A 23,282-nucleotide genomic window follows, 5' to 3' on the forward strand; every position below is an offset into this window, starting at 1 on the left:
ACATGTGCAGCCTGACACAGGAGCTCATACTCACTTGCGTGTTATGGCTTCTAGAACCTTCAGCTGTGAGTCCCGATCTTCATTTACCCCAACATACACCAGCTTGTCAAACCTGGGGGAACACAGAGGCCACAACGGTCTTAGGGTCGTACACAAAACCAACTAAATTTCCAGGAAGCTCCGTTCATCTCGCCTGCACCCTGCCCCCATATTTCACATTTATATATATTACACACAGTGTGAAATTAGCACCATATGTTATAGACATGTCACACAGGGTGAAACCCAGCTCATTCTTTCACCATTTCTTTGGCTGATTTTCATTTACTCCTTGTTTAAAAAAGTGATCTTAAAATATTAGTGATGCCAATGTACTGTCACAGAATGATCCGTCTGTCCGGTTACACAATATACTGTCATAGAATGATCCGTCTGTCCTGTTACACAATGTACTGTCACAGAATGATCCGTCTGTCCGGTTACACAATGTACTGTCACAGAATGATCCATCTGTCCGGTTACACAATGTACTGTCACAGAATGATCATCTCCTATGTCCGGTTACACAAAGTACTGTCACAGAATGATCCATCTGTCCTGTTACACAATGTACTGTCACAGAATGATCCGTCTGTCCGGTTACACAATGTACTGTCACAGAATGATCCGTCTGTCCGGTTACACAATGTACTGTCACAGAATGATCCATCTGTCCGGTTACACAATGTACTGTCACAGAATGATCCATCTGTCCGGTTACACAATGTACTGTCACAGAATGATCCATCTGTCCGGTTACACAATGTACTGTCACAGAATGATCCGTCTGTCCGGTTACACAATGTACTGTCACAGAATGATCATCTCCTATGTCCGGTTACACAATGTACTGTCACAGAATGATCCATCTGTCCTGTTTCACAATGTACTGTCACAGAATGATCCATCTGTCCTGTTACACAATGTACTGTCACAGAATGATCATCTCCTCTGTCCGGTTACACAATGTACTGTCACAGAATGATCCGTCTGTCCGGTTACACAATGTACTGTCACATAATGATCCATCTGTCCGGTTACACAATGTACTGTCACAGAATGATCCGTCTGTCCGGTTACACAATGTACTGTCACAGAATGATCCGTCTGTCCAGTTACACAATGTACTGTCACAGAATGATCATCTCCTATGTCCGGTTACACAATGTACTGTCACAGAATGATCATCTCCTATGTCCGGTTACACAATGTACTGTCACAGAATGATCCATCTGTCCGTTTTACACAATGTACTGTCACAGAATGATCCGTCTGTCCGGTTACACAATGTACTGTCACAGAATGATCCATCTGTCCGGTTACACAATGTACTGTCACAGAATGATTATCTCACTAGTATGGATAGGACATATTATCTGTATATAAGATGGTTACCTCCCAGGTCGTAGCAAAGCTGAATCCAGAAGATCTGGGCGATTTGTGGCTCCAATCACAAAAACGTCATTTGATGAGTGTAGTCCGTCCATCTCCGCCAATAACTGAGAGACCACCCTGACAGATGAAATGTAAAGTCAGATATTTACCTGCGGAGGAGCCACAACCCCCAATATTAGTGCCAGGTCTGTATGGTAGCGCTGTGGATAACTCTGAAGGATCACACTGCTGTCTTCTCCATAGTGGATTATCACTGTGCTCGTTTGTACTCTCATAAAAATGAACGTTAATAGACAGTCTTGTAATTATAACTTCTCGTTCATACGCCCTGGCACGGTCATTGGGTGTAGTTGTTCAAATTGCTATTTGAGTTTCCGGTCAGTAAATTGTGACCTTCTATAGAAATTGTAAGTATGGGACTTGCTGTGCTAAAATGTCAACAAAATGTGATTTTTATAAACAATTTAAGACTTAACAAAAACAGTAAAACAAATTCACACAATTTTTTGTTTAATACAGTTTTCCTGAACCCTTTACTAACTCTGTTATAGTTAAAAGTGCAATTTTTCCCTGACACTTTCCTGCGTGTACTGATTCTTTCAGGTTCATTTCTCTATTAAGTGGGAAACACACAGCTTACACTCTAATCAGGCAAGTTTTATATGGTACTATGTGTGAGATGGCTTCATGTTTCCAGTTAGTTAGAAAAAAAATCACTAATTCTAATGCTCAGATGGCAGATAATGGTTTGCACTCATTGTTGCGTCTCCTATATCTGTGCATTTCCTACACTCTAAGAGTGTTTGCTCAGTTGAACAAAACACAAATAATCATCGTCATCATCATCAATTTATATAGCGCCAGCAGATTCCGTAGCGCTTTACAATTGGGAACAAACATTAATAAAACAATACTGGGTAATACATACAGACAGAGAGGTAAGAGAACCCTGCTCGCAAGCTTACAATCTATAGGACAATGGGAGTTTGAAACACAAGGACATGTGCTACATCATATTGCACATTGGACCAGCTAGAATGCAAAGGTAAAAGTACTGAGTGGGCTGTGTGATCAGTCACACAGCAATGTTGGTCAGAGGTTTGTTGTCTTGTGTTAGCTGTGTAGAGGATGGTAATAGAGGAGATTAAGATGTGGTTGAGGAATATTATAAGCCTGTCTGAAGAGGTGAGTTTTCAGAGAACGTTTGAAGGTTTGAAGACTAGAGGAAAGTCTTACTGTGCGAGGGAGGGAATTCCACAAAGTGAGTGCAGCCCGAAAAAAGTCCTGTGACCGAGAATGGGAGGAAGTGATGAGAGTGGAAGAGAGACGCAGATCTTGTGCAGAACGGAGGTGTCGAGTTGGGAGATATTTTGAGACAAGTGAGGAGATGTATGTTGGTGCAATTTTGTTGACGGCCTTGTAGGTTAGTTGCAGAATTTTATATTGGATTCATTAAAAACAGGCAACCAATGTAGTGACTGACAGAGAGGCTCAGCAAATGTAAAACGATTTGCAAGGAAAATCAATCTAGCCGCTGCGTGCAAAATAGATTCTAATGGCTCGAGTCTGATTTTGGGAAGACCAGTAAGGAGGGAATTACAATAGTTGATGCGGGAGATGATGAGTCCAATACCCCTTAAGGGGAAGGAAGGGGTAATTAGACTTGCTGTCAGATGTCCGTTGTGTCCAAAATAAGAAGCAGTAAATCACAGCAAGGTTTTAGGATATCACAGATAAGCGTAAATATTGTTAGCTTTGCATTCCATGTAAATCCATGTTTGGGTAAACAAATTGCATCCTGATTCTAAAAATAGCCTGTGAGGCTGTGTCTAAAACTGTATAAAAAGAGAGCCCTGGTACACTGAAATGTATCATTCTGATGTTCCATCTGACCTGACCACTGATACCTTTAATCAGTGGAACTGTCCTTGTTGGGACACTTGAGCGAAATACACATCACTCTCTGCTTCAAGACCCTGCTTGACAACTTCTTCAATATTGCTGTAATTCTGTGACCTACAGATTAGACTCTAAATCTAATCCGTCCTCCGGCTGTTTCTAAGGTTTGGACCCAGCTGTCCAGTACCACCGCTCTGCCGTTACCCAGCAGCTCTGGTCAGTGTGATAGGCCAGGGGGGATCCATCCACAGCACCCTGATCCATAGTAAGCGGTCCGGGGTACCAGCCTAAGTGTAGCAGCACGGGAGTACACTAGCAGCGACAGTTACCCAGAACGAACGTGGTTCTGGATGCCATAATGGAGCCCAGTGGTGGCAGCAGGCTCCTCCTACTGCGGCAGGAGGGGTGTATAGATTGTAAGCTTGCGAGCAGCGGCCTTCTCACCTCTTTGTCTGTTTTACCCAGTTTGTTTATTAGTTTATTATGTTTGTCCCCAATTGTAAAGCGCTACGGAATATGTTGCCGCTATATATAAATAAATGATGATAATGATATTCGGAATCACAAAAGGGGACGGTGGCAAAGCAAACCCAGCCGGCTCCCAGCAACAACAGACAGGGTGGCATTGGGGGACCATCCTGCCACAGATATCATTGCAAATGTACTGATTTTTGTATTGGAAATGTATTGATTTATGAGGCCGTAAGTCACGATGGAGGAAATTTGCTTTTGTAACTTCGGAAGAAAATAAATCCCATGCTAATTAGGTCTTTCATCTGAGTGACCAACACATCTTTTTAGCCTGAATACACAGCAAGGGGTCATTTCTATTCTGTGTGTTCTGTCCTGTTAAAAAGATAGGGGACTATTTGAATAATGTAACAGCACGTAATTTGGGAAAACATTGATTGTTGTAAATTTTCTTACATTTACATTGCGTTAAATCCAAGTTAGAGAATATATTACATCCTGACGCTAAACATCTGATATAATATCTCAGACTTTGTGATGTCAGATAGAATCAGGGGGCTGGTTACCCCCTGCGAACATGTGTGCAGAAACAATAAATAAAGAGCTGTATTTTGTATTTTAACTATATTATAACATCTATACTTCTGTAAGATCACTAGTAGCTCTAACTAGTGTGTAAAGTCCTCATCAGGACCCTAGAGCAATAAACATCACTGCTTGAAGATTGTACCTGACACCTATTACCTGCTGTATCCTGTGACCAACAGATAAGAGCTGACACTCTAATCCGTTCCTCGGCTGTACTGTGTAGAACCCAACGTCTCTGTGTCAATGTTACCCAGCAGTTCAGATCCATAGTAAGTGGTCAGAAGGTACCAGTCAGCACACAGCAAAGAGTCGCTGCAGCAGCTAACCACCTGCCAAGAGGTAAGCGGTTCCAGGTGCCGGTGAAAGAGCCTGGAGATGGCAGCTGAATCCTCCTACACTATTGCACAGTTGACATTCATAAGTCAGCGAGTGTCTGGGTGCAGGTGACACCAGTAGGAGTGGTCAGTACCAGTCGGTTACTGTCGGTGAGAGAGTAATCCAGATAAATGGTGTAACATCCCTTCTCCTCTTCCCCAACAGACCGGGGGGTAAAGTAAGTCTATCCGGTAACAGATGACTCCCACTAGATTTAGGAACATGGTTACGTAGATTTACATCCATTCAGCCACAAGAGCATTAGTGAGGTTTGGGAACGGATATTGGTGTCCATATACTATTGGCCATGTAGTGAACGTACTTAGTTCATATGTGACCTGAAACTGGATTCCGTGAGACAAATACATTGTATTTACCAGGATGGCAGCAGGTTTGTTTTACACTGGAGTGTTGTACACTTACCAGTCAGTCTCAGTATTTTATAGCAGGTACTACAAGGAACCTGGGGGGAGATAAATTGGAATCCAATCTCCCCATGGTTTTGCCTCTGATTAGGAGGAAAACGCACCGGAAAATGCTTAAATATGCATCAGTGTGATTATATGGTCGCCCAAAGCACTTTCGGGGGCCACACGTACTCCGGGGGCCACCATCCCTCCATCCCATTTTAATAACTTTTCCGAAACAAATAAGGTTTTTTCTCTTGTGTTTCATGATTTTGTTTAAGATTAAATGATGAGAAAGTGGCACAGTGTCCTCTTTGTGATATTGTACTTAGGGCGGGAAATTACTTTTTGTAGGTCCCAATAAGAGACCAATTACATGTCTGATACAAGTCATCAGGTCACCTGTCCATGACGCCCCCTGAATCTCCGCTCTTCCCACGATTAGGAGCCAATGAATCCAACTCATCAAAGAATATAATACACGGAGCAGCCGCTCGTCCACGAGAGAACACTGCGGGAACAGAACAATTATACAATAGTGACGACAGGTGGGAGAAGCAGATAAAGAGGACAGGAAAATCATATATGAGGAAAGAGAGAGTGAAGGAATGAGCAGAGGAAGAGAGAGAGAGAGAGAGAGAGAGAGAGACAGAATTGAAGAAGGGGAAGGATAAAGAGAAAAAAGGAGGAAGAGACAGAATAGAGGAAGGAGCAGAGGAAGAGAGAGAGAGAGAGAAGGCAAAGGAGAATGATAAGGAGAGAGAGACAGAACGAGAGGAAGAGGGAGAGGAAGAGAGAACGGCTAAAAGAGATAGAGAAGGAAGGGGAGGGAGTTAGAGAGACAGTAAGAGAAAGAGCTATAGAGAGAGAGCAAGAGAGACAGAGAGAAAAGGCTGGGCTAGCTCTGTGCAGAGAGTGCTGAGAGACAAGACAAAGAGTAGACTGTCACAGTAGGATGAGATGAGAGTGCTGGGAGGCCAGAGAGAGAGCAGACGCTCAGCAGTGAGAGCAGAAACTGGCATCTTCAATAGGAGACCAAAACGATTATTCATATGAAACTAACAGACAGGCAGAGAGGAGAACGGAGAGGTAGCGGTAAGTGTAGGTGTGACAGTGTGTATATATGTGTGTATGAGTATGCAGGAGAGTGTAGGTGTGTGTGTGTTCAGGCTTGTATATACCTACATGTAGGTGTTTAGGTGTGAGAGTGCGTGTAGGTATCTGTGTGGGGCTGTGTGTGTTTAGGTGTGTATATATAAGTGTGTGTAGGTGTGAGAGAATATGTAGGACCATGACTGAGTGTAGGTAAGTGTGCAGGTTGTACACGTGTGTGTATGCAGTCTATGTGGACATACACATACCCTCTCTAACATTTTCCTCACTCTGTCCCACGTACATATTAATTAACTCTGGTCCTTTAACACTGCAAGAAAGAAAATCAGATGTTACCAGAACTCCAACATTCCCGGATTGGGAATCCACCAACGATGTCATCCCCAACCTGTGTCCTCACATCCCAGTCACGCTATATACCAGTATATTGTGAATTCTCCACACTCTCTGCCATCTCTTACTTTCCATACATTGTTATACAAATCTAACAACATTTATTACTTAATTACATCATACTGTCCAGACGCTGATATTGCAATAACTAAGTTACAGCAATCATGAGACAACTGTATCCAGCTGTACAATCATGTCCTATGTACAGTATATACTGTATATACTGATACCACACTGTACCTGAGGAACGTCATGTCACACTCTGTTGCCACAGCTTTAGCTAGCAGAGTTTTTCCAGTTCCTGGGGGGCCATAAAGCAAGATCCCAGATCTACGGAACTCTAAGGACAGTATTTCAGGGTGCTCCAAGGGAAGCTGCACTGTGTCCAAGAGCTGACGCTTTGCATCCTGTAATCCACCAACATCTTTCCAGCGCACACAAGGCACCTGGTAACAGAAAGGAGACAGGTAAGAGCTAGGACATTGCACACTAAGAGCTCCAAATCTGTGGGGGGGTGTGTGATTGGGTCCAACATGGGAGACAGAACATAGTGCAAATCTAATCAATACTCTATGTCAAAGGACACATTATCCTCTACTCAATAACATCATTCAAGTCAATATATTATAGCAATTATGTCTTTGTGACATCACAACTTTCAAACTTGCCCAAATCTGAGGACTTTCATGACTGGTACCGTTGGAGATGTTTTAGAGAGTTTACAAAAGATGGGAGAAGCGGCTGCAGAAAAATAGCACCCCTCCCCCCTTCCTGCGCTTCTACTGCAGCCTCAGTATGCTGCTTCTTTTGGCAGTTCCTGTCTTTGGACTACTCTGGACTTGTTACTTTGAATCTATCTTGTAGTTCCTCTAATTCACCAGAGGTGCTGCTATTGTGCCTTGCCTTGTCTCATCTCACTACCAAGGGTTAACCTGCTGCACTACCTAATCATCTGCACCTATTGTCTCTTTATTTAAACCTGCCTCTCCCAGTTGCCTTTGCTGGTCATTGTTGCTATCTCTTCCGAGTATCTTGTGTCTGACTTCTTGATATTGACACCAGCTTGTTCCTCGGTTTTGCTGCTTATCTCCTGACCCAGACCCTGGCTCCGTTCTTGACTACGCTCTAGCTCATTCCCTGGTACCTTTGTGGCTCCCCTGGCTTTGACCCCTTGACTTGTTCGACCCTCCTCTACTCTTTAACCCACAGATCGATCCAGTGCCTCGTACCTCCTGGCAAGGCCTCAAACCCTGCTTATCGTGGTTTATCCTGTACCTCATTATTATTATTATCTTTGACTTATAAGGCGCCACAAAGGGTCCGCAGCGCCGTACATTGATTCTCTGGTTCTTCAGCCTCTGAGTTAGGTCTGCTATACAGCATATCTGTACTGCCTCTACAAGTTGTGTTCCCATCTGTGACTCTGTGAGTTATTCAGCCATATTACCAGTATGTCCTGCTCTGCTATCCCAGTGGTTACGTGTTCTCAGTACACTTCACCTACTGATCCAGTCTCCTGCTGCAGCTACCTGGACCATGGTGTTTACCTGAAGTAGATTATCTACCGGCCTGTTCCAGTCTCCTGCTTGCTGTTACCCTGACCTCTGTACACCTCCCGCAGATCTTCCTTTCTGCACTCTCCCTTGGGCCTCACTGAGTACCTATCTGGAGGGGCGCGACCTGCAGGGCAGAAGCCGCTAAGCCCAAACTCCCTTGTGGGGTTCACTGGTGAAAACCTTCTTTCCCGTTACACTCCCGTCTCCCTGTAGGTGGTGCTGAACCTAGCAGGTTCTAGGATCTCTCAGATACCCAGTGACTGTGACACCCATATGGGGTTCCATAAAATATGAATTCTCCAGACGTTACTGAGTGACAGATGGATTTACAGGGGAAAGAAAAAGGTAGACGTTACACAAGGTCTTCATATCCCAGACACAGTCTGTTATTCAAAGCTTCACATACCAACTACAAAGCTGCTTATTAGGAAATCTTCCTAACACCTTACATCATTAGCGTTGCTCCATCAGCAACACATTGTAACTGTTACTCCCATAAGTGGCAAATCGATCCCATTGATGACACATCATTCCCATTGAAAACCATGTGAGATTTAGGGGATGGCTCTACGTACCCATGAGATGGAATTCAACAGAAAAAATATTTGCTTGATGAAATAAAGATGGCTGAAATTTTTTAGTTATACTGTATGCTCTGTAAAACTTTCTTGTCTCTGTACTTCTGTGCAAGTCTGTGCAGAGTACATCCAAACTATCTGCTCAAGATGCTAATGATCTAATAGTATTGGATGTGTCTTTAACCAATTGTGATAATTGTTCTTATCTTTTTCCTTTGAGGTCATATTAGATATAAAATGTTAATAGAATAAACTAAGAAACTTGCTTTTCATCTAACCTGAGATTATAGTTTTGGAGTTTCTTGATAAATTGCCATACCAATTGGTGTTTCTGCCCAGAACTCTCTTCATCTACTGGGACAGTGAAAACTCCAAGATCTCCCCCTGGATATGCTTCACATCTCCCTGCTACTGGTGGACCATTTCAAGTGGTACAGATTGATTCCAGCAAAGCTCCATAAGGTAGGAATGTATGTAGCAGTAAATATGTGTTAGATGCAGATTTCTTTTCAGGATGGGCTTACCGTGACCTACTGCAGGGATAACGCCAATGGAGGAAATCCCGCTCCATTGCTGACTTCACCCACTATAAATTCAACCTTTCCTCCTACTATTCAGCCCTCTCTCTTGCCAAACACACCTATTTCACATCCCTCATCTCCTCCTTGCCCAATAAACCCCGACGCCTCTTTGCTACCATTAATTCTCTACTGTATCCTCCCCCACCTCCTCCCCCATCGTCTATCACCGCTCTTTTGCCACCTACTTCAAAAACAAAATTAACTCTATACACAAAGATATCTGTTCTCGTCAAACTTGCCTCCCCCACCTGTCCTCTCTATCACTCAATCTGCCACCATTGACTCCTACCCACCTGTTACTGTGCCTGAGATCCTCTTTCTTCTCTCCTCCTCCTCTTCTACAACTTGTCCTCTCGATCCTGTCCCCTCCAAGTTCCTCCGCTCCCTCTCTTCCAATGCCTGTTGTCACCTTGCTCACCTCTTTAACCTCTCTCTCTCCACTGGTATCTTCCCCTCAGCCTTCAAGCATGCTCTGCTCATCTCTCTTATTCTCAAGAAACCTTCCCTTGACCCATCCTCTCTATCCAATTATCGCCCCATATCTCTGCTTCCCTTTGCTTCTAAAATTCTCGAACGACTTGTCTTCAATTGTCTGACCCACTTTCTCTCTTTCCACTCTCTTTTTGACCCTCTGCAGTCTGGCTTCCATCTCCTTCACTCAACTGAAAGTGCCCTCAATAAAGTAACAAATGACTTACTCTCAGCGAAGTCTAATTGTCACTTCTCCCTTCTCGTACTCCTTGACCTCTCTGCTGCTTTTGACACCGTTGAACATTCTCTTCTTCTCATCACCCTTCACTCCATAGGTCTTCGTGAAGCAGAGCTTTCCTGGTTTGCCTCCTACCCATATGGCCGCTCTTTTAGTGTTTCTGGCTCTTTCTCCCCCCTCTTCCCCTTTCTTTTGGAGTCCCACAAGGCTCTGTCCTTGGCCCTCTGCTCTTCTCTCTCTACACCACCTCTCTTGGTAAACTCATTCAATCATTTAGCCTCCAATACCACCTCTATGCTCATGACATGCAAATCTATCTTTTCTCCCGCTGTCCTAACCCAGGTATCCAGCTGTCTCTCTGCTGTAACTATCTGGCTGTCACAGCGCTTCCTGAAACTCAACATCTCCAAATCCGAGCTCATCATATTTCCTCCTGCAAATGTTGCTATTCCTCCCAATATCTCCTTCTTGGTTGCAACATCACTCTTTCTCCTGTCACCCAAGCCCGCTGCCTTGGAGTCACCCTTGATTCAGCCCTCAGCTTTACTAGTCATATCCAGTCCCTCACCAAATCCTGCCACTTCTGCCTCTGTAACATTACGAAAATCTGTCTCTTACTCTCAGAAAGCAACCAAAATCCTGGTCCAGTCACTCATCATTTCTCGTCTCGACTATTGCAATCTCCTTCTCACTGGTGTTACTTTCTCTCGCAATTCTGACCTTCACTCCATCCAGAATGCTGCGGTGTGGCTCATCTTCCACCGCACCTCTTCCGCTTCTCCTCCGCGTAAATCCCTTCATTAGTTCCCTATCCGTTTCAAAATTCAGTTCAAGCTCCTTACCCTCACTTAAAAAGCCCTTACCAACACTTCTCCTCCTTACATCTCTGACCTTGTCTCGAGGTACATACCTATCAGGCCACTCCGCTCCGCCTCTGACCTCCGCCTCAATTCACCTCTCATTACCTCCTCCCATGCTCGCCTCAGAGACTTCTGCCGTGCTGCCCCTAATCTTTGGAACTCCCAACCCCGTCTGACTTGACTCTCCCCAAACCTTCAGTCCTTCAAACGCTCACTCAAGAATCAAATTTTCAAGCTCGCCTATCCTACCACCTCCTAACCATTATATCCATCACCTCTTCTTCCTCGTCTGCCATCTAAATGTTTTCTCCCAGTTGGTCCTTCTGTCTCTCACCACCCCTCCCTTTAGAATGTAAGCTCTCGCGGGCAGGGTCCTCTCTACCTATTGTCCCACATCTGTCTCCTGTCCCTTGTACGTCCCATCACGTCTTTTGCTGCACTCTGTGTGAGTCCCCATAACCTTACTCACACTCATCTGTGCCGCTGACATGTATTACCTCATCTATTTGTTACTTGCTTCTGTATGAGGTATCTGTGGCAGCTTATAAATAAATAACAAGTAGAGTAAATAGTGCGGAAACTAGTATATAGGGATGAGATACCATATGTGACCTTCTCTGACCTCGATCCCCATTTTATGGATTTAATGTTGAATAAAATATGTCATATAATGGTAATCAAACAGCACTTATATACTGAGAAAGCTGAATGATAGAAGATAACCAAGTTGCACAAGTGTAAGAAGCAAACTGGATTGGCCTGAAGCTTTGCCACTAGTGTTGCACTCCATATGGACCACAACATGCGGCCCTTGAATATTTCCTGTATGAAATCCTCTTTATGCTAACACATGACATGGTCACTGGTCAGGATGTGCCTGTCAGGTACATAGTGACTAGGACATCTCAGATTGATGGTTGTTGGTTTAATACAGTCAGAGCTCCCTTGTTTGCCCTCCTGATAAACTCATCGGAGGGTGGAATGAGATGACAATTAACAGAAAAAATGGTTTGCTGGATGCCATAAAGATGTCGTTCATGAAAAATAGGGATAAGCTGTGCAGTTTTTTAGACATATCTTAATTGTGAGACAATTTCTTTCATCCAGACACATCTTTGTCAGGAAAGTGTAAGACTTAGTAGAATAAACATAGAAATACAGACAGCTGTGATGTCGCCTCAATCACATCCTTTATAAATCAGACACCAACAAGAATGTTAAAAGGAAAACAGAACATTGCAATAAATATTGTGATAGCAGACACAACACTGACTTATTGCACTTTCCACCATGTTCATTCCAATCTCTGACCGCAATCCAGCAAAGTGTCTGCACAAAGGAATTTCCGGACAGCAGAAAGTTATGTTTGCACATGACTGAATGTGCCGATTATGGCTTGCAGTGCTTCTTACTGTAACACTGCTGGGTGCTGTACAGGTTAAACACATATTTAATGCCCCCCTGACTGCATTATCTGATAGAAATATGAACATATATATATATATATATATATATGCTCCATGGCCCCCGTCTTCCTCTACTCCTGTTAATAAGGTGCCTCTTTCTGCATTATAAACATGAATCATCCCAGCCTGCTACATTGCACTGATCCATATTTAATAAATTAAACGGATGCAGCAATAAACAGACTCTGAGCCCAGTTATACAATGTGGGCAGATTGACAGTAGCTAGTGGAGAAAACACAGGGTCCAATCAAAGTGCAGTTATCTTGATTAAAAATCTAAAGGACCCAGAGATAACGAAGATCCAAAGCTACATCACAGAGCAAAACTGAAGCTGATCATGAAGTGTTCCCCACGTTTATGTTATGTTTACCTCTATTTTCACTATATAATATCTGGGACTTTCACAAGGAAAACACATTACTCATTGGCAAAGTTCAGCAGCATCTAGAGGTTATAAGTCCTTACAGACAGTAACACAAATAAGAGACCCTGGGAGAAGTTACCTTGGGAGCACCAATCTCTTGAGAATGAGCCTCCTGTAATTCAGAGAGTGCATTCTCCAAATCCAGTGAGATTATAGGAAAGCCAGCAGTCAGGAGACCCTCCTCATCCGCTTCTGTGAGGACACTGCAGCAGAACACAACCCAACAAACATATAAAGAAGCAGATAGCAGCTAATTCCACAGGTGGTAGAAGAATAAAAACACAACTGCAGAGGTGAGAGGCTGAAGAAAGGAAAACAGAATCAGGATGTCTATAATGGGAAGTGGTAGCAGACAAGGAGACATAAGTGGAAGAGAAAACATACCATGAATTTCGGATTCTGGCACAAGCGAGACGCCCGGCTCTTGACAGCAAAGCACAGAGATCCCCCACAACAAAACCCTGATGTATAAAGACACATACAATATTTACAGCGTGAAATATGTGATCAATTAACATTCACTTTCTCCTGAATCGGTTATAACAATGGTGGAGAGATCTGGACTGATCAGAAACACATTTAAATGTGTAATGTATAAAGCGGTAGGCAGACTGACAATAAGACAGATCAGACGGCATGGATCTGTGTTGTAGAAGAGGACACACAAGATATGGACAGTGGTAGAAGTCTCAGGGTGTATTAGTGGTTAAGATGCAGTGTAATAGCAGAGCTGTATAGCTGGAGAGAATAATGGGACCAGTGTCAGGATTAGGACCCGGAGCTCCGACATCTGGAGGCTGCTGCTCTGCTGACTATTCTCTGTCTTTGCTTTGAGTTTTAGCTCAGTGTAACTGTTCTCCTGATGTTCCAGCTCCCCCCTCTGACAACCTCTATAAACCTACCCTGTCCGTCTCCCTTGCCAGATCACTGAGCTGCTGCCAGTAATCTAGTTCAGCTGCATAGCTGCTTTAGCACCATGCCGGTCTTGGAGGTGAATACCTATATATATCTGAGTATACAAACGTGAGTGTACACTCACACATAAATATACGTTTATTTCTCCTTGGGCGCTAAATGAACCAATTGCCAGCTGTGGTCAATAAAGGATGTGCAGCCTCTAAAAAACAACTTGGAAAAACAGAAGAAAAGATGACTGCGTTGACAATTGGGATCTACAAAGGAAAATGTTTTAAAATATAATTAAAAATGTATTAACTACTCCTGATGAAGTCTCCAACTTAGAGAGACAAAACACGTTGAGAATCTCGCCATTAACCTTTGAAATTCCAGTGGACTTACCTCTCTCTGTTTTGGAGATCTTGCATACATCGGATGTTTCTGACATAAGGGACATTATGGACTGATACACTAAGAAATTCCGACTAGGCGGTCAGGTCTACAGATAAGTCTTTTTAACATTTGTATATTGTGAGTGTGAAATTTATGTGTGTTTGCCATTAAAATGTTTCTGTACATAATTTACTACACTATATGGTCTGTATCTCTGTGTTTTGGAGAACAACAGTGTGCACCAAGGGTGATTCAAGCGACGTGATACATTACATAAAGGCATTTATTTTCACATATCTGGACAGTACTTGTGACTGGATCACATATTAATAACTTATGGTATAAATGTATTTAAAGGAAATAGCACAGGGCGTTTATTTATATAATTGCACATGCACTTATTTTTGATATTGTGTATATTTTGGTACGGGAAATCGTTATTTCTGAGATCAGGGTAGAAAATAATTTTTTACTGTTTTTAATCTTTGTAAAGCAAATGCCTATTTCTGATGTATATATCTGATACAATGAGCCTTTGTGGATGGAAGCCTTTTTTGTATTGTGATGTGGGAAAATGGCTTGTTTTGGTTTGTGATTTTCTGTGCGAATGTGTATTCTGAAGAAAGACCCCATATGTTAATTGAGTCTTTTGATGTGTGTGGTTTCACTTGGAGACAGGAAGGTTTCATTTAAAACGTGCTACTAGATTTCCTGCGTCTAAAACAAAGATGCAGGACATCACAGCGTTTCCAGAATTTCACAGATATGTGTAAATATTGTTAGCTTTGCAATTCATGTAAATCTATGCTTCGTGAAAACAGGTTACATCCTGATTCTAAAAATAGCCTGTGTCTAAACTGTATAAAAAGCACTATCCTGTACAATGAAATGTATCATTCTGATGTTCCATCTGACCTGACCACTGATACCTTTAATCAGTGGAACTGTCCTTGTCAGGACACTTGAGCAACAAACATCACTCTCTGCTTCAAGACCCTGCTTGACAACTTCTTCATAATTGCTGTAATCCTGTGACCTGCAGATTAGACCCTAAATCTAAATCAGTCCTCTGGCTGTTTCTGAGGTTGGACCCAGCTCTCCAGTACCACCGCTCTGCCGCTAGCCAGCAGCTCTGGCCAGTGTGATAGGCCGGGGGGATCCATTCACAGCACCCTGATCCATAGTAAGAGGTCCGGAGTTACCAGCACAGGAGTACACTAGCAGTGACCCAGACTAGCAGTTACCCAGAAGGAACGTGGTTCTGAGCACCATAAAGGAGCCCAGTGGTGGCAGCATTGTAAGCACCTCCTACTGCGGCAAGAGGGCGCATTTGGGATAACGTAAGGGAACAGTGGCAGAGTAAACCCAGCCAGTTCCACGCAACAACAGACAGGGTGGCATAGGCGGTCCATGCTGTCACAGTACTATGCTATCTTTGGTTCTTTTCCTCATTGGTATCTTGCACTGTGGTATAATAACACGGCCCACATGAAGAAATCGTCCTTTCCATATAGATGTGCCAGATATTCAGTACACAGAATGATTTACCACCTTCTTGGGTTCAACTTTTTCCCTAGAAATACTACACTAGTGGGCGCCCTTGGTCCTTCTATTTCTGTCTTATAAATTAACTACTATCACAGAATCTTATATAACATTAGATTCCATTAATGCATACCAGTTTAGGTTATAACCAGTTTAGGTTATAACCAGTTTAGGTTATAACCAGTTTAGGTTATAACCAGTTTAGGTTATAACCAGTTTAGGTTATAACCAGTTTAGGTTATAACCACATAAATGGACAATTTTAAAATCTCCACATTTGATTTGAGCAGAATTACTGTGTAATCGAAGTGGTTTCAGCAGCGTGCAAAGACCTCTTATTATTGCATTGGAAGCAGACAATACTCATTATAGCTCCTCTATTATTTATCAGCATAAACCGTCACTGGATATACTACAGTATCTTAAGGAGAAAGTTATTCCTCCAAGTTCCCTTCTGTAGGAGGAGATGCGTCTTAGTGTTCTCCCATTAAAATTCTCTCCAGGTGAATCATAAGAATCTTGTCTGCAGTGAAGTATTACAGGAGGACTTTTAAATTAGATCAACTGCTGTGCATTGAGAATAAACCACAGTGCTTTAAGTTCAGGCTTGAAAAATAGGCTTAATGTAGAGGATAAATAAAGATTGATGCATGTCGGTGCGTGAGTCAAAGTAAAAAAACTGAATGTCCAGTTCAATTTTAAACAGACCGTAACCAGCTAGAGGTAATTTAATGCAAACTAAAAACTGTGATAGGGATACTTAAAAATCAAAACAGAATAACTAATAAAATATCAACGCCTTTAAATAAATGTAATCTATCTATGGAGCTGACTTCAAACAGTTCATTTATATAAAATGACTATACATTCGGTATAAATCATAATAACATAGCAATTAGTACAACTGCATGTACGCTGTTTCGGTTGTGTCCGGTTTACTTGTAAATAACTTATTGTATAAATGTATTTAAATTAATAGCACAGTGCTCCAATTTATATAATTACAAATGTACTGATTTTTGTATTGGTATGTATTTTATACCGAAATGTATTGATTTCTGAGACAGTACATCATTTGATTTTGTAACTTTCCTACAGGAAATCCCAATTAGGTATATGTGTGGAGGAAGTATTTATTTAAAACTGTCTGATGGTAAGCAATCTCATGTTAATTCAACCTTTTCATCTCAGTGACCACCATGTCTTTTTAACCTGAAAACACAGGTGGGGGTAATTAGACTTGCTGTTTAGACTTCCTATCTTCGTAAGACCCAGGAAATCACATTTTGGTGCCAGGGAAGATCAGGAGGCTGGATTATCCACTGCCAGACTATGTGTCCAAAACTGTATAAAAAGAGCACTGTTTGACCATGTAATGTATTATACCACATGTACTTCTGGAAAGATCGCTAGTACCATAAACTGGCCTGTATCTGTCCTTATTAGGACACTTCACCTAAAAAAACATCACCGCTTCAATATGCTGCTTTGAAGCCTACTTACCTGCAGCAATTCCTGTGACCTACAGATTAGACCCAATCTAATCTGTTAATCGGCTGTTCTGAGGTTAGGACCCAGCACCTAGCACCAACGCTCTGCCCACTACCTGCAGCTCTGACCAGTGTGATAGGCCAGGGGGAACCATCCACAGCAACCCTGATCTAAAGGAAGAGGTCAGGGGTTCCAGCCCAGGTGCCCAGCAAGGGGTACACTAACAGCGAAAGTTACCCAGGAAGCAGTTCTAAGTGCAGACGAAAGAGCCTAGTGGTGGCAGCAGCAAGCCCCTCCTATTGCGTTTAGAGGGGCACAATTTGGGATAGAGAGAGGAGGCGGTGGCAAGGCAAGCCCAGCTGATCCACAGCAGCACGCACTGGGTAGCATAGGAGGTCCATCCTGTCACATCAGTGTGCAACTGGATTATGATCTTCAGCTGTCACCAAATGAATCAATCTCCAGACCACTAATCCAGATACTGCCATTTTAAAAAGGATCAACTCATCTTGTATAAATGTATAAATATGTGTTTTGCCTTTATATACTAAATACCATGTGAATAATTTTCAATCATTAATTCTTATTACATCACCTGGAGAGATCTCTGATGGGAAAACAACACAGTGGCTAATGAGGCACACCTCCTTCTACGGAAGGGAATTGTCGCTTACTTTATAGGAACTACCCTATCTCTTTAAGATACTGAAGTATATCCAGTGAGGACTTATGCTGATAACTAATAAAGAGGAGCTATAATGAGTATTGTCTGCTTCCGATGCAATAAGATGCTGAAGCCACTTTCATTACACAGTAATTCTACTCAAATCAAGTAGAGAGATTTTAAACTTGTCCATTTATATGTTTACAACCTAAATTTGTATGGATTAATAAAATCTCATTGTGACCGGATGGGCTTACATTGCCATCCTCTCTTTGGGGTTTATCTGGTTTGCTTTTCTCAGTCATCTGCCACCAGACACCCACCGACTATGAATGCCAACTGCACAATATTTTTAGAAGGACAGGGCTGCTTCTTCAATGGCACCTGGAACCTCTTACTTCTGGGTAGCTAGTATAGCTGCTGCAGCGCCTCTTTGCTGTGAGCTGGCTGGTACCTCCAGGACTGCTGGGTAGCGGGCAGCGCGATGACACAGAGACGCTGGAATCAACACAGGACGGCTGGGGAACAGATTAGAGTGTAAGCTCTTATTTGTTGTTCACAGGATACAGCAGGTAATAGGCACCAGGCTTCAAACAGTGATATTTAATGCTCAAGGCTCCTTATAAGGACCGTTACACACTAGTGTAAGATACTAGTGATCATCCAGTAATACAGATGGTCTATGTGAAGACCTGGGGTATTAGAGCCTAAACACACGGGACTTGTGGGTCAAGTCACGCAGGCAGGAGACAGGGAAAAAGCCAACATTATCTTTATTAGTGAGTTGTTTAATACAAGTTCTCTAAATCAGCAAAAGGATAAAAACATTATAATATAAACCAGACTCCCAGGTCCCAATAAACACCAGTTATTAACACAGGTAGACTTCCAAGACCTTTTCCACACTGTCCATGATTAATGCCCAACGATCCAGATGTGATATGATGGAGTAGGACCAAGGGAGTCTGATGGAGCTACTGTTCAGCAGGGCCAGCAAACCAGCAAGTCCCAGAAAGGTCTGTAGTCCAGTAATCACGGTACTCCCAGGCTTAATCCTTAGTATACTGACAGCAGCCGAGACCCAGTAGCTTTCAGAGGTAAGTGACACACACCTGAGGCTCCCTTGCATGATTTTTTTTTAAAGAGGTTCCAATTCCCACAACCAAAGTCCATCCTGCACAGGGTGGTCTTCAGAAAAGGTCTCCCCTGTGTTCAATGAGGGGCTGGACATGAGAGCACTCATGTCTCAGGGCCAATTGAGTTCCCTCCACCCCACTGTTTTCGTGCCACAATGTCTGACTCAGGAGAAGACAATGGGTTCTTGATTTTATGAATCCCTTGGTGATGGAGGGTGATAGCCAGTCACTCCCTGTGTCACCGGTTACAGTCATTGGTGATGTCAGATGGACCCCAGCTGCTCCCAGCTTCCTGTCCTTAGTGTCTGTACAGGAAGTGACTGGCCCAGAATAGAATATCACACCTTGCACTGTTTAAGAACAATAGTTGACCACTCAGTTCTATACTCTGAGAGACTGCTGGGAAATAACAGTCCTGGTCATGTCCATTCTGTCTCAGTATATATGTTGAACACAGCACTTTTTATACAGTTTTTGCCACACATGCTGGCAGGGGATAATCCAGCCCCCTGCCTATACCTGGCACCACCAAGTCTGACATATCACATTCAATGTTTAGCATCAGGATGCATTATATTCTCTAAACTTGGATTTAATTGATCATTCGATTTCCCAAATTATTTGCTATTTTATTGTTTTGATAATTCCGCTATATTTCTATCACACAGGACACACATTATAAAAAGGTAACGACCACATGCTGTGCATTAAGGCTAAAAGATGCAGAACCAAGTTACCTCCAATGTGGCACACCGTCTCATAAATCTATACATGAACAATATGAAAATAAATACACTCCCGGCGTTGGAGCTTGACCTCCGTATATCTATCTCCAAGAGGTTTTACCACCATCTCCGTCTCAAAATTGAACACTTAGATATCGCTGAGGAGTTTACAGTCTGCTCTTCACTTACAATCTGTAACTCACTTGAAAGGATAATGAAAAGTGATGCAAATGTCACTGTATAGATTCTGCTCGATACTTGTGTCTTCCAAGACCTCATATGATCAAGTAACTCAACTCATGATCCAAATCTTCAGAAGTGGACTCTGTGTTCTTCAACCCTAACCTTCTCCAATCCGGTCACTGAATTTGTCCTAACAAGAATGAAACAGGCCTGAGGGTGATAAGCCCATCGCATGCTTTAAATATCTGTGACTCCAAGAGGTAAATGTACGATTTTGCGAAATCCAGCAATTTTCTCGGGAGAGTTGAAACTCGCTGATGTATGAAGCTGAGATTTCATGTAAAATTACCAAAGTTGTGTTTCTGTCAAAATCTCTATTTCCAAAAATCGATAGAGATGAAAGTCCCGACTGTTTGCCACTCTAGTTATACAAGTCTCAAATGTATGAAGCTTCGATTAAGCAAACTCTCCTGAGTTTGCTTTAAAAATCTCCAGATACAACACGCTGCTTTCTAGCAGAGTGATTAGTAAACACATCACTGTTACATTGTCTGTCTATACAGCCGGAGGTCCCGGCAGCTGTCAAAAGTTTAAAAACAGGTAAAAGTAAAAAATAAAAAAAAAAAGCAAAAAAAAAAAAAGTATGGGGTCCCCTCCACCTGAGCACTATTAACCCTGGTGCTGTCAGTCTGCTGCTGGTTAAGTGACAATCAGGGGAAAAAAAATTGCGTGGGGTCCCCCTGATTTTCACAAAATGAGGACTAGGCAAACCAGCCAGGGTGAGTGGCACTATAGCAGGGGGACACGCGGCAGGTGTCCCCTTGCCATAATGACAAACCAACCCCAGGCTGTTCAGCGCTGGGCTGGATTCCCTCGGGAGTGGGGTATCCCGAAAAAAACAAGTGCCCCCCCCTCTAGGGACAGCCAGCCCAGTGCTGAAAGCACTAGGGCTCTTCCTACCCCTGTGGATGTGTAGTAGGGTAATAACGCGGAAAATAATGTAAAATAAACTCCGCCATTTTGTTTTGTAGAACTACAAGTCCCAGCCAGCCATAAACAGTGTGGGCATGCTGATGCTTGTATAACTACAAGCACCAGCATTCCCATGGCAGCCAGGGCATGCTGGCAATTGGAGAACCACAAATGCCAACATGCCCTGACACGCAGGGCTGGCTGAGACCTATGGTTCTACAAAAAAAAAAATCACAACACCCTATTTTAAACCACAAAATTTTAATAAAAATAATAAAACCCAAATAAAACAATAATACCACATATATTTATTAAAAATATGAAAACCCCAAAATACTTACCAATCAGAATTCTTCTTTCGTCAGCAGCTTTATCCAAAAATGCTTGAAAACCATGTCCCAAATAAATTTGTAATTCCAATGTCCAGCTTGTAAATATCTCATGTTCTTCTTGGCCAAAAAGGCCCCCTTGTTGCAGTAGGTTTCTTTTCTTCAGCCCAGGAGGGGCCCCGTATTTGTAATCCAAATCTGGAACATGCTTGAAAAAAGTAATAAACCCAGTTTACAGACAACGCAACTTCTGCTTGTACAGGGTACGATCAGACCGACGCTCCTGGATAGAATCCAGCCGCGAGGTCTATTTATAGTCTATGGGGAATCCCCATGACAGCGTGGGAATCCCCATAGATTATAAATACACCGCACAGCTGGACTGCCGCCGAAGAAAACGGACCTTGATACATTTACCCCCCAAGTGTTGCCACAACCAAAGGTTTACCCAGAAGTACATTCTCCTGAAAAGGAGTGAAAGGAGCGGCCTATCTGCAGTAGATGTATAATACTGTGATACTGTGATTGTTCTAGGTGTGTGGCTATACTCCCAGTGTAGTCACGGTATTGCTACTGCTGTTTTAATAAGCACAAAAGTAAAAACCTATAAAGGTGTCAATGAATATCTACAGCTTTTCCGTGTTATAAGAAAACATATCTTGATAGGCCTTGAGACCAGGACCTTCATTCTCTTTATTCTTCCATACTGAGTGCACAGCTCCTTATTTTATAAAATATATGTCAATCAAAATTACAAAACCTTTATTAAACTCTCATCTTGCACTCACAGCAGTCCGGCGAGCGAGTTGTCTGATGTTGACATCTCTGCTGAGCGGAAGTGGGGCGGTCAGTGCAGTCAGGAGGGACAGACGATGCTCTTCTGATGGAGCTTTCAGGGAAACCTCATGTAGAAAGCATGAGTGCAAGTCCAAAGGGATGTCTTGTAGACGGGATGTAGTAGCCACAACCAGGAATGGAAAATCCCTGCGGATAGAGACAGAGAGATCACAGGTAAGAGAGGACCCTGCAGATACAGAGAGATCCCAGGAGAGAGAGGTCCCTGCAGATACAGAGAGATCCCAGGAGACAGATGTCCCTGCAGATACAGAGAGATCTCAGGAGAGAGAGGTCCCTGCAGATACAGAGAGACCTCAGGAGAGAGAGGTCCCTGCAGATACAGAGAGATCCCAGGAGAGAGAGGTCCTTGCAGATACAGACAGAGCGATCTCAGAAGAGAGAGGACCCTGCAGATACAGAGAGATCTCAGGAGAGAGAGGTCCCTGCAGATACAGAGAGACCTCAGGAGAGAGAGGTCCCTGCAGATACAGAGAGATCCCAGGAGAGAGAGGTCCTTGCAGATACAGACAGAGCGATCTCAGAAGAGAGAGGACCCTGCAGATACAGAGAGATCCCAGGAGAGAGAGGTCCCTGCAGATACAGAGAGATCCCAGGAGAGAGATGTCCCTGCAGATACAGAGAGATCCCAGGAGAGAGAGGTCCCTGCAGATACAGAGAGACCTCAGGAGAGAGAGGTCCCTGCAGATACAGAGAGATCCCAGGAGAGAGAGGTCCCTGCAGATACAGAGAGATCTCAGGAGAGAGAGGTCCCTGCAGATACAGAGAGACCTCAGGAGAGAGAGGTCCCTGCAGATACAGAGAGATCTCAGGAGAGAGAGGTCTCAGGAGAGAGGGGTCCCTGCAGATACAGACAGAGAGATCTCAGGAGAGAGGGGTCCCTGCAGATACAGAGAGACCTCAGGAGAGAGAGGTCCCTGCAGATACAGAGAGATCCCAGGAGAGAGAGGTCCCTGCAGATACAGACAGAGAGATCTCAGGAGAGAGAGGACCCTGCAGATACAGAGAGATCCCAGGAGAGAGAGGTCCCTGCAGATACAGACAGAGAGATCTCAGGAGAGAGAGGTCCCTGCAGATACAGAGAGATCTCAGGAGAGAGAGGTCTCAGGAGAGAGGGGTCCCTGCAGATACAGACAGAGAGATCTCAGGAGAGAGGGGTCCCTGCGGATACAGACAGAGAGATCCCAGGAGAGAGAGGTCCTTGCAGATACAGACAGAGCGATCTCAGAAGAGAGAG

At 43.3% G+C, this 23,282-nt stretch overlaps 1 protein-coding gene across 1 annotated transcript in view; it reads right to left on the bottom strand.

Moving 5' to 3' along the window:
• PEX6 (peroxisomal biogenesis factor 6) overlaps positions 1-23,282 on the bottom strand; it is a 71,199-nt gene that overhangs the window by 7,231 nt on the left and 40,686 nt on the right. Inside the window, exons 8-15 of the mRNA XM_075204529.1 lie at positions 21,979-22,174; positions 13,240-13,316; positions 12,935-13,058; positions 6,921-7,126; positions 6,536-6,597; positions 5,577-5,685; positions 1,435-1,551; positions 35-112 (exon numbers count right to left, since the gene is read on the bottom strand). Of these exons, the coding sequence (XP_075060630.1) occupies positions 35-112; positions 1,435-1,551; positions 5,577-5,685; positions 6,536-6,597; positions 6,921-7,126; positions 12,935-13,058; positions 13,240-13,316; positions 21,979-22,174 (969 nt within the window). The remainder of the gene's footprint in view (positions 1-34; positions 113-1,434; positions 1,552-5,576; positions 5,686-6,535; positions 6,598-6,920; positions 7,127-12,934; positions 13,059-13,239; positions 13,317-21,978; positions 22,175-23,282) is intronic.

This window comes from Mixophyes fleayi, chromosome 3 (assembly GCF_038048845.1).
Source record: "Mixophyes fleayi isolate aMixFle1 chromosome 3, aMixFle1.hap1, whole genome shotgun sequence".
Taxonomy (NCBI): Eukaryota; Metazoa; Chordata; class Amphibia; order Anura; family Limnodynastidae; genus Mixophyes; species Mixophyes fleayi.